Below are 17,115 nucleotides of genomic sequence, written 5' to 3'. Positions count from 1 at the left end.
ACAGGCATTTTGAATCCACACCACATTTTTCTGAAAACCATAAACTTTGGCCGTGCTGAAAAACCTCAACTGCAGTGCCAAACATGTAAAGCCCTTAAACCTAGTGGGATTCACCATTTTTAGGAGGTGAAAAATATAATTTTAAGGCAGTACCATTATTTTACATTGATCACAACAGAACAAGCCTAAAAGTAACCACAAGAAACTGGCATCAAGCTGGAAAATTAAAAGTGAAAAATAATTTGACCATATGACTCTTTTAAACCAAAACACATGAAGAAATGAAATAGAAAAAATGTGTTTATCCTAATTAAGCAGAGAAAATTCTAGTTCTCTTTAATAAGCCATTAAACTTTCGAAAATAAGAAGCAGTAATTTAAATAGTCTAATCTTCAGAAGGAAAGAACACAATCCCTTCTAAATAACCCACACAAATATCTTTATCAATTCAATCCACAGTAAATGGAGATGAAAGTCTACTCTCAACAAATCTTTGAAACAATGTCCTATTACTCTGCCTTCCAAAATATCTATACAGCTGAACAAAGATCATATCCAAACAACTGTTTATAATATTTAATTGGAGTCTTACTACACACATAATTTAAAAAATTTAACTGGAAAGTATATGGCTCTTTAAGAAACTCTCCAGAGTTTCCAACAAATTATTTCCACTTTGATTCCAAGTATATCTTTGGTTACATCAGATAAGACTACATCCTACCTAAACTGTTTACTTAAGTGCAACAAATACCTTTGCGTTTACCAAAATGTAACCCAAATAATAGCCAAGAGCATAAAATGAAAAGTGTTTTTGCCTTCTCTTTCTCTCTCCTTCTCCTTCTTTGCCTTGCTTTCCTTTCATTCTTCTGACTTATTCAACAGACATTTATTTATTAGGACTCTATGATATTTGTAGTGAAGGGAAATGCTGGAGCTACAAAATGACTGTTCAGGAAGCATAAGAGCAATGGAAGCAGTTGAATTCTAAAGAGCCAGACAAGTGTATTAGTACTAGAAACATTATGTCTTTTATGAGGGCTATTTACATATTCAGATACAAGTCTGAATTATTGCCTCAATAAGCAGATACTGACTATCCCCAGGGGATAATTAAGCAATGTGCCCAACAGTATGTGGGATAATCTGCCTTTCTGCGCTTTTCAAGGATGGGAAAAAGGAAAGACTCCTAGTAGCAAGTTTAAGAGTAAAATCCTAGGAGGCTATAGAAGTTCTCAAAATGTATTTTCAGTAAACTAAACCCAACAGTTTAAACAGAGGTCATTTTATAATTACTTATATATTTTAAAGGTTATAAAATTCAAGATAAGAATTTATATCTTAAAAATTTTAACAGATATTATTCCTTTAAACTAGGTTCCACAGTCTACTGCTGTGCTGTGCTTAGTCGTTCAGTCGTGTCCGACTCTCTGTGACCCCATGGACTGTATGTAACATGCCAGGTTCCTCTGTCCATGGGATTCTCCAGGCAAGAATACTGGAGTGGGTTGCCATGCCCTCCCCCAGGGGATCTTCCCAACCCAGGGACTGAACCCAGGTCTCCCGCATTGCAGGCAGATTCTTTACCATCTGAGTCACCAGGGAAGCCCCTCCACTGTCTACTACCTTTCTGATCTTTACCATCAAAAATTTAAAAACGTTGATCAGCCAATGGAATTGTGTCTGTTTTTCACTTTAAAATATAAATGAGGAGACAAATTAAAAATTTATGTAACAAAGATAGGATTTCTTTTAAGCTATAGAAATTTTACTTACAGGGAATCTGCACTGATTTTTCAAAATCCCAGAGTTTAAGAACAAAAATAGGACCATCTAAATAAATATATACAATATCCAACATTCATCCATTACATTGCTCCTTCTAACACAAGTCAAACAACTGAAGTTATAAGACTTAGTAATACTCATAGAGCAGCTGCCTCGATCACCACTGCCTAGAACAACATCAGGGACTTAAAATACTTAAACTATTTGCTGTCTGGATGTCAGGCAAGCTGGCAGGAAGAAAGAAGGCTACATAGCCGCTGGATCTATTTCTGCTTGGCAAAATTAACACCAATATTGAGATACTAAAATTTTTAGAAAAGAGCAATAAAACAATTAAGGATAATAGAAGAATAAGAAGAAAGGCAAAATATGAACTCTAAACCCCTTTATCCAAATGAGAAAAGACTTTTTAAGGTTCACTGATAAAGAATTTAATTTAAAAATGTAAGCAACAGTTCTACTGGAATTAGTTTTTAATTCACTTTTCAGTTAAATATATTTTTAAGGTGAAAGAAAAAGCAACTAACATAAAATGAAATCCAGTACATAAGCAAATCAACCAAAGCCCTATATACATAATAATGTTACCTACCACACTAGAATTTAGAATAGACTTTCTGGTTTCCTACTAATGTGGTGCCACAGAATCACAAAACACTCTAAAAGAAGGTTTTTCAGAATGAATAAAACACTTTTAGATCAGTGACTTACACATTTGAAAAGTTAACTGAGGTGATAATGATGATAATGGTTCAATGCATCACAAAAAAACCATACAATTATGATTCAGAAATAGCATAAAGTTCTTACAAAATGTGGAAATTTACTTTTTTAAACTTAAATCTTTCGTTATATGTTAATATATTTTACTCTGTCTTGGTAAAAACTGTCAAAGAAATACTACTTGATTATGTCAGTGATTACAAAAAATGGGTTTAAAATGGATTGCTATTTACAAGAAAAAGATAAATAATTCAACTTAAAACTATCAAAACAGTGTATTTAGAAAGAAAGTATCTAATCAATTAAACAGGTAAGTTAAGAGAAACATTCCTACCAAACAACAATTACTTATGTCTGACCTAAGTAATTGATTTGTTAAGGATACCCATCAAGTCCGATAAATCCCATGCTGTAGTCTCAGTCTATAAAGGTCTACATGTTATTTACACTAATAAAACATTAATCAAGGCCAAAATTTATAGCAGCTACTCTATAAATGAGGTCAAAGCAGGTCAGACTTACATAAAAAGAAAAAAAAGGTCAGTCTCTGCAGTGAAAAGAAAACCCTTATTACTTATTCTTCTTGCCCCTGGGATTAAGTCCAGTAGCTGAATACTGCTACACAAATACATCCACTGCTACATAAACTCATTTAATCTCAATGCACTGAATATTTATAAAAAGAAAGTCAGCCCACTGATTTCAGAAAATAAATCTCTAAATTATTCCTTTACAATACATTCTACCCTTAAAGAAAGAGAGAATAAAAATATCAAATAGCACTTTCATTATTTCAGTAAAGTTAGTTCTCTTTATACCGATGTTTATTTCTAACATTTGCTTGAAAGACAAAAGCTAAGGGATCCCTACAGGCAAAGCACAGAGGTAAAGAAGACAGTTTAACCTAGAGGCAAACAAATCCAGAGTAAGAGAGGCATAAGGAAACAGGAAAGGTATTATACAACCTATAATCACATGTGGTATAAAAACAAATAAGTTTTTCAAATAATTGCTTCCTCAATAAGAAACAATAAGTATGAGTTATTCTGGGTAAAATATTTGAGAGTAACATAAAACTCATTTCTTTACAAGACAGATAAAAAAGTTTAGTGTAAAATATTTATTATATTGTCTATGTATTTTCTTTTCTCTTAGAGTTAATATTCAAAGAAATATCACTTGACTATTGTCAAGATTATCTGCATACACCAAATTTCTGTTTAAGAAATAATGACATTTACATGAAAAATGGCAGTAACTGAAATAAAAACTGTAAGTGTTCTTATAGTATCTTATCGATTAAACACAAATACTCACTGGATTTGCTAGGCACTTCCCTAGCAGCCAAGAATAAAACAATAAGCAAGACACAGAGGGCCTGTCCTCAGCAAGCACTGGACAGGAAGAGAGACAACAAAAACAAACCTGGGAAGACGGTAAAAGATATCAGCAGGAAATTTTTAAGAAATGAGATACAAGTAACCTGGGTAACAGGATTCAGGGAGGACTTCTGAAAAGGCAACACTTGAACTAGGACTTAAATCAGAATGAACCAGACATGTAAAGATCTAGGGGCCAACCTCCCAGCTATGGTGAAATAAAGAGGCCAACCAATCATTTCCTAGAAAAACAGCACAGAACTGAAAAAGATAATCAATTCAGGGTTCTGAAGACTGACAAAAGCAAACAACAAAATTCAGAAAAATTTTATTCACAGAAATGTGCTAAACACAGTAAGAACAAACGGAGTCTGTAGCAATCTTTTCCGGAAATGTCCCACCCAAACACCATGCATGTAAAAGTTTCATCCGTTTACGGCTCCTTATGAAACCAGCAACTTCACCTCCAGAGATGGCTGACTTGATTTGGAAGGGAGGACAGAAAATAAAGATATTGCATGTCAAGCTGAAAACCAGAAAACCCGACACCTCTCCTAGAATGAGATTACATTTAAAGTTAGAATGAGAGACCAGAAATTAAGAGAGGGATACCCTGAAAATGAATTAGCAAAATAAGAATTTCACACATGGCTCTCTGAGCCATTAAGCACACATACAACACAGACTCGACAAAGATCAACAGGAAGTAAAAGCTAGAGATGAAAACAACTGCAAATTTAAATGTGTTCATCAAACCAAACACAGATCTACCAGCCATACACGGTCACAGGTTTCAGCAAGGGTTTGACCAATCATTCATTAACCTCAAAGCGATGGAGAAAAAGGTGTGACCCAAGAAGAATTCGAAAACAGCTAAGCAGCAACATTAAATTACCATACCATAAGAGATCAATTCTGCAAATTAAGCCCAAGCGAGTAACTTTCAAGTCAACAAACAAAACTGAATTCAACAACCATAAAAAGAATTGCATAGCACAACAAAGCACAAATTATCCCAGGTATGCAGAGTCAGTTCAACATTCCAGAGTCAGTCAACATAATCCATTATACATAAACAAGCTAAAAAGAAACATCAAATGGTCATATCAATAGACACCAAAAAAGCACTGGACAGAATCAAATGCCTATTCATGATAAATATCTCTCATGATCATGATCTCTCTCATAAACTAAGAATAGAAGAAAACGTCCTCAACTTGATAAAGAATATCTACCAAAAGCTAACATCAAATTTAACAGTAAGAAACTAGAAACTTTCCCATTAAGACCAGTACAAAGCCAAGGATGATGCCCCTCTCACCACTCCTCTTCAATATTCTACCAGAAGAAAGGAGACAAGAAAAGGAAACAAAGTATACAGATTGGTAAGTAAGAGGTAAGAATGTCTCTGATCAGAGATAACAGGATCATTTAGGTAGAAAACCCAAAACAACTGGACTTATACTTGGATCTCACACTCTACAAAAACAGTGGATTTAACTGGTGGTTCAGTGGTAAAGAATCTACCTGCCAATGCAGGAGATACAGAGAGGGTGGTTCAATCCCTGGGTTGGGAAGATCCCCTAGAGGAGGGCATGGCAACCCACTCCAGTATTCTTGCCTGGGAAATCCCATGAACAGAAGAGCCTGGCGGGCTACAGTCCATGGGGTCCCAAAGAGTGGAACACGACTCAGTGACCAAACACAGCATACAAAAACCTTAACTCAAAATGAATCACAGATCTAAATGTAGAGGCTAAAACTACAAAATTTCAAAAGATAAAAAAAAAAAAAAGAAAACCCTACTACTTGTTTTAACCTAAAATGTCTTAAATTTGCCAACAAATCATAATCCATAAAAGAAAAAAATTGGTAAATGATACTTTGTCAAAATTTTAAACTTTTGATCTTCAGCACAAATAAAGGACAAGTCACAGATCGAGAAAATGTTGCAAATCATGTATATGACAAAATGCTGCATCTAGAAAAATATAAGCTACTGTTTAAAAATTAAAAGTCACACAACAAAATTTTTAAAAGGGCAAAAATGCACACTTTCCCAAAGGTGGCACTTGACAAAACACTCAACAGCATTAGCCATTAGGGAAATGCAAACAAAAAACAGTGTAAGATACCCACCAGGCTAACTAGGAAAACAGCTTAGCAGTTACTTAAAAAATTAAACATAGACTTCTCATTCCACTCAGCAACTGTATTCCCAGGTATCTACCCAAGAGAAATGAAAGTGTATGTCCACGCAAAGCCTCGTACAAAAACTCACACAGAAGTGTTATTTATAACAGCCAAAACAGAAAGTAATCCAAATGTTCATTGAAGGGATAAACAAAATGTGGTATATCCATATATCAGAATACCATTAATCAATCAATACAAAAAAACAAAATTCTGATACATGCTACAATGTGGGTAAAAGCACCAGGAATTATTATAAGAATAGTGTTGGAGAAAATGACAGTGAAGCAAAAACTAAAATCAATGAGAAATAAATAGGAAACATTTGGGGTATGGAGAAAGGGATGACAGAGGAGGAGATGGTTGGATGGCATCACTGACTCTATAGACACGAGTTTGAGCAAGCTCTGGGAGTTGGTGATGGACAGGGAGGCCTGGTGTGCTGCAGTCCATGGGGTCGCAACGAGTCAGACACGACGGAGTGACTGAACTGAACTGAACTGATAGACAGGCACCACCGATGAGGGATGGTAAGTGATACAGTCTACAAAAATAAGATTTAAAGCTTACCAAGATCCCCATCTGACATTCCCTGAACCGCCTCTCCTCCTCCAGTCTTGTCTCCCACCCTACCTCAGCCATTTATCACATGGCCACATGCCAGAGCACAGCATTTCCAACAACTGAATGGCCTTGGTATATCTGACCCCTCTCTTCACTACTACCTCTCATGTTCAGAGCTCAGTCACTCTACTATCACAACTCTAACAGTCCTTAGAGTTCAATATATCCATCCAATCATTTTCTTTATAGGCACTCTCCAGGCCTAGCTTAACAATTACAATCCTGTGGCCAATGATCATAATCACTCTCTTGTATAACAGTTTGACTCCCTTGTCCTTCTCACCCCCATATTCACTTGACAAAACCTAAACCCATTTAAGCCTCTCATTCTACTTCCATATTTACCTCCCAGACTCTGCAACTACATGAAACATCTTCCCATATTACTATAAATGACCCACCATTTGTACACACATTCACCCACTCTCTAACCTACTTTTAAAAATCACTCCAGAAATTCTCACCTATCTCTTCTACATTGATTTCCCCACTTTTTACCATAATACTGTTCTTTTGCTCTCATTTTTCCAAAATCCTATTTCCTTTGACTCTATTCCCTCCCACTCCATTTTTTTTCTCCGCTCTGTAACAAAATTCCTCTAAAGAATTGTTTATACACATTCTAATAACTCCTCTTCTCTCATCCTCTTTTCTAAATTCACTGCAAATAGGCTTTTTTCCACTCTCCCAAAACCGCTCCTATCCAAATCAGAAGCAACTTCTGAACCTATGGTCAAATCTGTCATCACCTTACCACCTTAATGATTTCATCTAGTCTCAAGACATTAAATATCATCTATATGCTTATGACATATAGATTAGAGACCAAATTCAGGTCTCTAATCTGGAGAAATAATTAGCAACTGTCTATTTAGTATCTCTCCCCTGGAGAAGGAACTGCAACCCACTCCAGTATTCTTGCCTGGATAATTCCATAGTCAGAGGAGCCTGGTGGACTACAGTTTATGGGGTCACAAAGAGTTGGACACAACTGAGTGACTTTCACTTCACATTTAATATCTCTACCTGGATGTTTGTGTACATGCAAAGTCAATTCGGTCATGTCCGACACTTTGCAACCCTATGGACTGTAGCCTGCCAGGCTCCTCTGTCCATGGAATTCTCCAGGCAAGAATACTGGAGTGGGTTCAGGCAAGAATACTGGAGTGGGTTACCATGCCCTCCTCCAGGGGATCATCCCCAACCCAAGGACTGAACCCATGTCTCTTATGGCTCCTGCATTGGCAGGTTGGGCTTTACCCTTAGCATCACCTGAGAAGCCCTCCTTGATGTCTACTAGAGATCTAAAAATCAGTATTGCCAAAACTGAACTCTTGTTGTCCCCCAATAACTGCTTTATTAATAGATTTTACCATCCTGGTTGACAGAAACACCATCTTTTCAGCTGCAGAAGCCAAAAATGTTAAGAGTAATACTGGACTCCCAGTTTTCTCTCACAACCCACATCTGATCCATTAGTACTGAAACATCCTACTGGCTCTGTCTTCAAAATATATCCATAATGCTCCTACATTTCACCTCTTCTACTGCTACTGGTTTTCCCGTACATGCTCCTATGATTAACTCCTTCACTTCCTTCAATCGGGGCTCGCAAAAATGTCACTTTCTTGATGATCTATAATATAACCAATCTTTAAGCTACAAACTAAACCCTTTATATTTCATTCAAAAATTTCCCTCAACCTACTTAACATTATCTTTTTCCAAAGAACTTACCGCCTTTCATGTGTTATATAATCCATTACTTATTTTGTTTATTGTTTATAGCTTGTCAGTGACTGTTCAAAAGCAAGATCTACACACAAAAAAAAGAATCTTTAGCTGCTTTGTTTATTGTTGTATCCCAACAATCAAGGACAATTACGATACACAGTCAGTGCATAATGAATACTGGCTGAATGAATAGATGAGGAAACAGAGGCTCACAGAACAGTACTTACCAAATATCAAAGCTGGCACTTGAACCCAAAACTAACTTTAAGGCTAATACTATTAATCACAAGGCTATTCTGCCTTATCTATTAAATGTAACAGTAACTTGCATAATTGAGGGCATTTACACTTAGTAGAACCTAAACAAAATTGACTTTTATAACAAGTTTTCTTTAAAAAAAAAAAAAAAAAACTGGTGTTAATCAGTGTTTTGCATTAAGTAGAGTAAATACATATTCGATCAATAGCACTCACTGTCTCTTTTTACATATATACGCTATTAAAGCATGTAATACCTCGGTGTTGAAATTCAGCCAAAGAGCTTTTTTTCTTGGTGAGTAAGCACTTTGAAATTTTTGCTAAAAGTGAGACTAAATTAGTCCATTCACGCATTGAGAAATATTATTGATTTCCCAACACTTGCCAGACTCCAGACTACAATTAGTTCTGCTTCTCACATAGATCACTGTAATAGTTTTGTTACTGCTCCTCATTTCAATCAGGTCTCCTCTCCTTCAACCCGTCCTCAGATCACTGCTAGTTATTTTTTCAAAATCCAAGTATTACAATCATACTTCTTTTCTAAAAATCTTTCAAAGCTTCCCACTGCCTTTAGATAAAAGTTCAAGTACACATTAGATCTTTTATGATCCAGATGACCAACTCACACACAACTCACACAACCACACACAGCATCCCACATCACAGCATCTTCAGATATTATATTCCCTCTATTAAGAATGATTTTCACACGTGTCCTCTCCAACTTACCCATAATCCCCACTTTTTCAAAGTCTATTTTACTAACACAACTCATCCTTGGAAATACATCTCAGGAATCATGTTTCCTAGGAGGTTTTACCTAACCCTTCAATATTAAATTGTGAAGTCTTTCCCTTTATTCTCATTCCTACCTTCTAGCACATAATTTAGCACATGGTTGCAAGTTTATTTATCTGTATTCAGTACTAATCTGTGAGCACCTATAATTTGATAAGTAGAATAATCTTAGTAGCACTTAATACAAAACAAACAGTTCCTTTTTTTTCTTTCTTTTACTTGCATTTATTTTTGCGACATTTATTCACGGGCCATAAGTTTTTGTTTCTTCAGTTTCTTCTGGGATATCTTTCCTTCTGTGCCATCTCCTCTTCTGGTTTAGGAACAATCTGTTCTTTTTCAGTAAAGATCATCTCCATGTGGCAAGGAGAGCTCATGTAGGGATTGATATGACCATGAGCTCTGTAAGTCCTGAGCAGCATCTTGGGGGCTTTGTTCACCCATATGTGCTCAATGACCAGAGAATCTATATCTAAGCCCTTAAGCTCAGCATTACTCTCTGCATTTTTGAGCACGTGCAGTAAAAATTCAGCACACTTTTTGAGCCTCCGACCCTGCATCCAGCCCCCCTGTCTGTCCTGCGCACACCTACCAACTCCACCACTGCAAGGGTGGAATGGCACACACTGCTTCTATAAAGTGGCGCCCTTCAGATACTTGGTGGCTTTTCGGATATGCTTACCCTCTATGGCCTGGGCAGTTTCACGAGTGTTCTTAAAATGAACACGAAGATATGAACCTCTAAATTTGCATGATTCTGTGGGGTTTTCTGGGTCAAGTGAATAGTGCACCATTTTTAGAGGTCACCTCAGCCCAGAAAAGGAACAGTTCCCTTTTTTATAACATTAACGAGACAGAGGCTGAATTCCTAGCTACTATTTCAAAATTTTCCTGTAAGTGATGGTGTCAGTTTCTCAGTATTAGCCAGAACACTATAAGGAAACATGCATAAACAATAATTATGTTCAGAATGCTATTTCCAATAGCAGTCAATCACACCTTTTAATCTATACTCTGGGTCTTTGGTTCAACTAATCCAAAACCGGGCTTCCCCGGTGGCTCAGCTGGTAAAGAATCAGCCTGCAATGCGGGAGACCTGGGTTCTGGCCTGGAGAATTCCATTGACTGTATAATCCAAAATCAGATGCCACAAAACTGACACAGAGTAGTCCACTCATCGTTTCTTCATTTTCACCTTTTAATTTTCTCACTTTCTTAAATCTATTTTCACCCTTGTATCTTTCTTTTTATATCTGTACTTCATTTTTCTTTCTTATTACTGAATTTTCTTTCCTTGAATTCTTCTTCCCTTATACCCAGGCCATGACATGAGATAATATAGACATGTTAGTCTTATTATGGAGAAGGCAATGGCAACCCACTCCAGTACTATTGCCTGGAAAATCCCATGGATGGAGGAGCCTGGTAGGCTGCAGTCCATGAGGTCGCTAAGAGTCGGACACGACTGAGCGACTTCACTTTCACTTTTCACTTTCATGAATTGTAGAAGAAAATGGCAACCCACTCCAGTGTTCTTGCCTGGAGAATCCCAGGGACGGCGGAGCCTGGTGGGCTGCCGTCTATGGGGTCGCACAGTCGGACACGACTGAAGCGACTTAGCAGCAGCAGCAGTCTTATTATTGCTGTAAAATATAACAGAATTTAAGAAAGTCTGAAAAATATGTGTTTTCCTTATATCTGTTAATAAAATCATTAGTTTACTTTTGCCAAACTTAGCCTTACTTATTGAAAAATAAAGAACAGACGTTACCATGAAGCACATAACCATGAAGAGAACAATAAAATGATTAAATACTGAAGTATTTATAATAATTAATATCTAACTCACTATATTAGTCTGTAAAATCAATACCAAAAATATCAGTTCAAATAGCAAAAAAGAACAAGATTCTAAAGTAAAATATAAATGGATATAAAATAGTTTACCTTCCTTCATTGACAAGTTCAATAAAAGCAAGGCCTGCATTCTTCTGAATAGAATTCTGCCACTCCTAAAAAAAATAGTAGACAATAGCTGAACAAATTTCACTTAGTAGGTTATTTCTTTAAATCAACAAATACAAAAAACATCACCCATATCAATTACGTACTTTGGATCCTCATGGAAAAGTTTTGTTAAACATGCTTTCTACCTAGCAGCCCCATGAACACATAAATAGTTGACATTAAAATGGAAACAAAACAAGTCAGCAACAATTAGATTCCAGATAAACTAAATGAGCCTACCTATATAGATCTTGCCCTTCTAGTTCTATACCATTATATCCTAGTAATTTAACTGAAATAGTTTGAAAGAAGGCAGCAAAGAAGCCCAAGGACAAAGGTTTTGGTTTTGTTTCCTTAAGAAACAAAAGAGGGGAAGATGGAATTAAGGAGTGCCATAAACTTAATAAACAGCACGTCCTACAAAATTTGATGACTAAAGATTGAGAAAGAGACAAGAAAAATCAATGAATTTGGCTAGACCACTTTTAAAATGGAAAACCAAAAGTCACTAGTCTATGAATTAGCAAATGATGGTGTAAATTTATTAATATACTCTTTATGAGTAAGTCACCCATTAAAAAGCCATAGAAAGAAATCAACCAATAGAGTATATAGGGAAAAAAATGTTTAATCCCTATCTCAAAACATATATAAAATAAGCATCAATCCAATAAGACTGGGGCCACATAAACTGAAATATAGCCAGATTTGAGAAATACCCGTGCATGCATGCATGTGTGCATGTTTTTTAAAAACAGCTAGACATATATAATCCTTTTGTTTCTGAAAACTAAGGAGCCTTACAGTCCACCTACATAATATTACTCAACTTTTTTTTTTGTTGTTCTTCTATAAATGCCAAAACAAAAGACACCCTGGGACCTTGTTACCATGGCCAGTTACAGCACTGTTACCGTGACCAGTGTCCACATTTTCTGAATCTAATACCTTTAAGAGTTTTTAACACTACGTAATTTCATATCCTATATTATGCCAAATTCTAATCTTTCTAAACTTCACCCTTTCTCATCTATTTTCTCATTTTTATCCCTAATTTTGTATTACTTTAAGTTCTGAAAAACTTGAGCTTGCTCTCAGAACTGAAATGGCTGTTTGCCATAATTTTGTTACAGAGTTCTACTTCATGAATAGTGTAAGCAAGAAGATACCCACAGAACATATACAGCAGGATAAGAAGTAGATATAAAGGCATTTAGACATTTGAAGACAGTAATGGGCTAAGACTAAGAAAGAAGATAAAGCAGCATGTTGTTGAGGAAAGAGCAGGAAACGTAATGTGTTCTTAAGGAACAAGAAGTCATGAGATTTATGCTCTCAAATCAACTATGACATTAACAGGCTATGTCCACGGAAAGATCACTCTACATCTCTAGGTCTTTGATACCCTCTTTAAAAAATTCTTGAGGCTACTTTATTCTATGATTCAATAACTTACAAACACCTACAAATTAGTGGCTCGTAAGTCCACAATACATACTCTTAAAATTCACAACTGCCAGCCAACTGAAACAACAAAATAAACATATTTCTTTCACTGAGGTAAACCAAGTGAAGGATAAACATCTAACTTAAATCTAATACCCACCTAACTTAAAATCTTTTTATTTCCAGCAAAATTAAGTAAACAGTGCAAAGGAGAGCAGCCAAACCCCAAGAAGAAATAAATCTCTGAGAGAAGAAGATGTGCCAGACCCTCCACTCTTCTCAGAAATAGGGAGAAGACAGAAAAAAGCAGAAACTGCCGGTAAGTTTTTGACCCTGGCCCAGAAACCCACACCTCACTTCCAAGCATGAGCACAGGGAGGCACAAGTCTCGAGGAGTGGACCTAAAGCTAGTAACGCGCAGGAGGAGCAGACAGCAGATCAAATGGCAGGGGGGCTTAAAACAGCCTCAGAGGAACTCATGCCCTCGGAAAACTCAGAAAGTTACAGAGAGATGTACAAGTAGTTGAGGCTTTGAGGGGATGAGGGAAACATGGCTGTGACGTCTGCTGATAGACAGCAGGGAATCAGAAGGGATGGTGACACCTCAAGGGATGCTCCTGTCAAGAACAGAAACACATGCTCGCTCCTCAGCTCTTACACCCAACACAGCACTCGCAGCAAGCCACGTGAAAATCTGACACAGCACCAGAGTATATGGAGGTAAAGTCTTAAATTAACTGCATTTTCCTATACATCATTTACTTGAGAGAAAAATTTCAAAAAGGAAGTTAAATATACTGAAAAGAAAATAGTTACTCTTCATGCTAGAAAAAAAGGAATTAGGAAGAAAGGCAAGAGATTACCCCATATATAATTCTCTAGACCAGACATTTTATTTTTAAAAGTATCTATCACTTTCCTCAAATCTATTTTGTCTGATTTAAAACTGCAACAGGTAGGGATTTTTATAAGTCATACAAAACTCCAACTCCACATGAAAAAAACAGGTAACAGTGGAGAGACGCAAATTTTCAGTATACAGGTAACCATCGTTTTATTTACACTTACGCAATACAGATCGATATTTACTTCTAACGTAAAAGCAGAAAGTGTCTCATTCAAAGGTCACGAAGGTTTCAAACAGCATGGTTTAGGTCCGAGAGAAAACCAGTTAAAGTTAGCATAACCATAAAAAATTATCGTTTAAAAAACTTATGACTTCAAATTAAGTATGTCACACTATTTTTTTCCTTTCAAATTAAAAATAAATTAGACATGAGGATATACATAGAACTGGAAGAGTTCATTTTTTCTTACAAAAGCTCAGAAACATATTTATGACTGCTAATACATTTGGATTCTTGTTTTCCCAAATATCATCTATAAACTTATATTAGTTTACTTGTAGGAAGGGCTATCTATTCACCTGGAATAAAACTTTTCCAACAACTGAAAAAATTTAGACAAAATGAGAAATGAAGTGAAAATACAAATTCGTATCTACACTTTGAGTAGTTATAAAAACCTCACAATTCTCAAAGATATCAGAATTTTAATTTGTTTATAATCCACTCCTAATTATAAATTATTTAACACTTAATAAACGATGACACACCAGCTACGTAAGTACATACTGATAGGAACTCAGGTTAAAAAACCTGCAGCCCATGAGAAAAGGACATTTTTTTTTTTTTAAATAAGCCCAGGTTTTAGTCAAAGCCAACAAATTTTCTCCATACTAAAACACCATCAACAATCTGAAAACTGAAAAGAAGATCCATGCTCTCCTAAAGCATTTTTCTCCACTTCTGAGACAATTATTAAAGAAGGTGTTAGTCAAAACAATTTCACAAACCACAGCTCAATATAACTTTTAGTGAGCTTTAACAGCTGAAAGAAAAGCTTAATGCTTATCGTCTTTCATGATCATTTCAATATTTCATCATAATATTTATAATTACATAGTGATGCAAAATGCACCATACATTTAAAGGTCTTGGTTATTCTTCTCCCAGAGGTATTGATGAAAAACATGTTAAAAGCCTCAAATCCAACCACTAATGCAACTAAGTAATTTTAAAATACATTTCAGCACTTTGGAGAGGAAGGACTCAAAACACAGCAACGGAGTCAATAATTTCATACCTGTTCTAAGCTGTATTTAATTGACTATCACTTCCTAGGGCCACAATTGGTGACTAGTCAATTTTTACTAAAATATACTCTTAGCTTAGTAATGCTCTTAGTCATACAGTAACAACAACAACAGGATAATGTATACTAGTGAAATCTATTAAACAGAGTTACACCAATTCTCAAACATGTGTCTTCAGTGGTAAAAGTCTACCAAATTTGGGATGGGGAATAAAAGACTCCATCAACTAAACTACTTCTGTGACTCCCTAACATTAACAAATAAATACAGGAAGGGGCACCAATAAATGTGCTATAATTTATAATATTTAATATAGCTAAATTCCTTAAAGTGAACTTAACAGTTTCCTATAAATTTGAGAATCTCCTACAATATATTTTAGTGTCTTGAATACAGCACATGAATTTGCCTACATTCTAAATGCCCAATTCCCAAACATTACCATGTTCTAAAGCAAATAAAATCAGACTACAGATCAATAAGATCAACTACATATATTCCATGATGCCATCTTTTCTGGTCAAACCATCAATATTGACATTAAATGTAGTATCAAATTTTTATTCTAGTGGGCTAGAAAATCACTGAACTATCTTTAAAAAAAAAAAAGGTATAAAATGAGTGACTTTGGTTAAACTCAGGAAAAAATAAGGACAAAGACAATAAAGAGGGGACAACAGTAACGAGAAACAGCAAAGAGGAAGAACAAGACTGGGGAGGAGGAAGTGGACACAGAGCACCTCTCTCCACGGATACATCAGGAGCACATCTTCAGACACAGGGTGCACACGAAACACCAGCTCAGAGCGACAGGAGGACCTGACCAGCGGGAAAGAGCGTACAGACCCAGGCAAAACTCGGCAGGACGAAGGAACTAGGGGGAAACCAGAGTGTTAGCAGGACTGGACCTGCCCTCGGCGGGTGGGGGGACTGAAGCAGGGGGTCCGATCCCCACAGCGGGGCAACTGTCTGAGTCAGAGGAGAACATTTAAGGCTGAGAGCGAAACAGCTGATCTGTGGAAGCCAACATGGAATGAGAATCAGACAGTCCTTGCCGCCATACATACCACGGACAGGAACACTGGTCTCATGGAAGGGGCAGCAGCTGGGAGCTGGGGTTAAGGAATTATGAAGCAATCCCAGGGTGAGGGTTGCTGTTGACTGCAGAGAGACGGATTGAGGGCATGTCAGGGAGGAGATCGTGGTGGAAAATGCTGATGGAGGAAAATCAGGCAGCCATGGAAGCAAGGCGACACTGCTGAGTCATGCTAGGGAGTGGAGCCATCACCATAGCCTCTCTCCCCCCACATGCTAGCTCAGGCAGCTGAGCAATAGAAAGGCCGGTCCATCAAATGCCTGAGACACTGAACTACAGAGCAGGACCCAGCCAGGGTGCATCTTTCAGTGATTGATGCACCAAACTACAGAGAAGGACCTCACCCAGGGTGCCCCTTTAAGTGCCTGATGCGCCAATCTTCAGAGCAGGACCACAGTCAGGGGGGCCCCTCTATGTGCCTGACAAGCCAAACAACAGAGAAGGACCCCAGGCAAAGGAGCCCTCTAGGTACCTGAACGGGAAGAGCTACTGGGAAAGACTGGCTAAAGAGGCTCTCTGATCACCAGGTACAAGAGGCTCAAAAAAGACTCTGCTAGGGCCATAACTCCTGCGGCAGAGGCAGTCCATGTCCCTGCATACTTGGCACCGCCAGGGTCCCCACAAGCCAGGCAGCTGCAACACCTTCGCTCTCAACTCACACAGGGGCAGAGGTACCACAGGCAAAAATAGCCTCATGTCTATGCACTCAGGGTCGCTTTGGTTGTGTCTGACTCTTTGCAACCCTATAGATTGTGGCCTGCCAGGCTTCTCTGTCAGAGAGCAGGTTTTCTCCAGGTAAGAATACTGGAATATACTGGCCTATACTAGTTGCCATACCCTTCTAGAGAAATGTATTTCCTGCTACCCTAGCTGCCAACCCCCCTGAGTATCTGGTGCTGCCAGAACCCCTG

General features: G+C 37.2%; 1 protein-coding gene across 5 annotated transcripts in view; it reads right to left on the bottom strand.

Annotated features, from left to right (window-relative positions):
- Positions 1-17,115, bottom strand: part of LRBA (LPS-responsive vesicle trafficking, beach and anchor containing) — a 758,995-nt gene that overhangs the window by 480,545 nt on the left and 261,335 nt on the right. For all 5 annotated transcript variants that reach the window (XM_010840761.1, XM_010840760.1, XM_010840763.1 and 2 more), the window contains exon 35: positions 11,448-11,512. In XM_010840761.1, the coding sequence (XP_010839063.1) occupies positions 11,448-11,512 (65 nt within the window). The remainder of the gene's footprint in view (positions 1-11,447; positions 11,513-17,115) is intronic.

This window comes from Bison bison, unplaced genomic scaffold (assembly GCF_000754665.1).
Source record: "Bison bison bison isolate TAMUID 2011002044 unplaced genomic scaffold, Bison_UMD1.0 scf7180017864146, whole genome shotgun sequence".
Lineage (NCBI taxonomy): Eukaryota > Metazoa > Chordata > Mammalia > Artiodactyla > Bovidae > Bison > Bison bison.
This window is presented reverse-complemented; position numbering and strand designations above follow the sequence as displayed.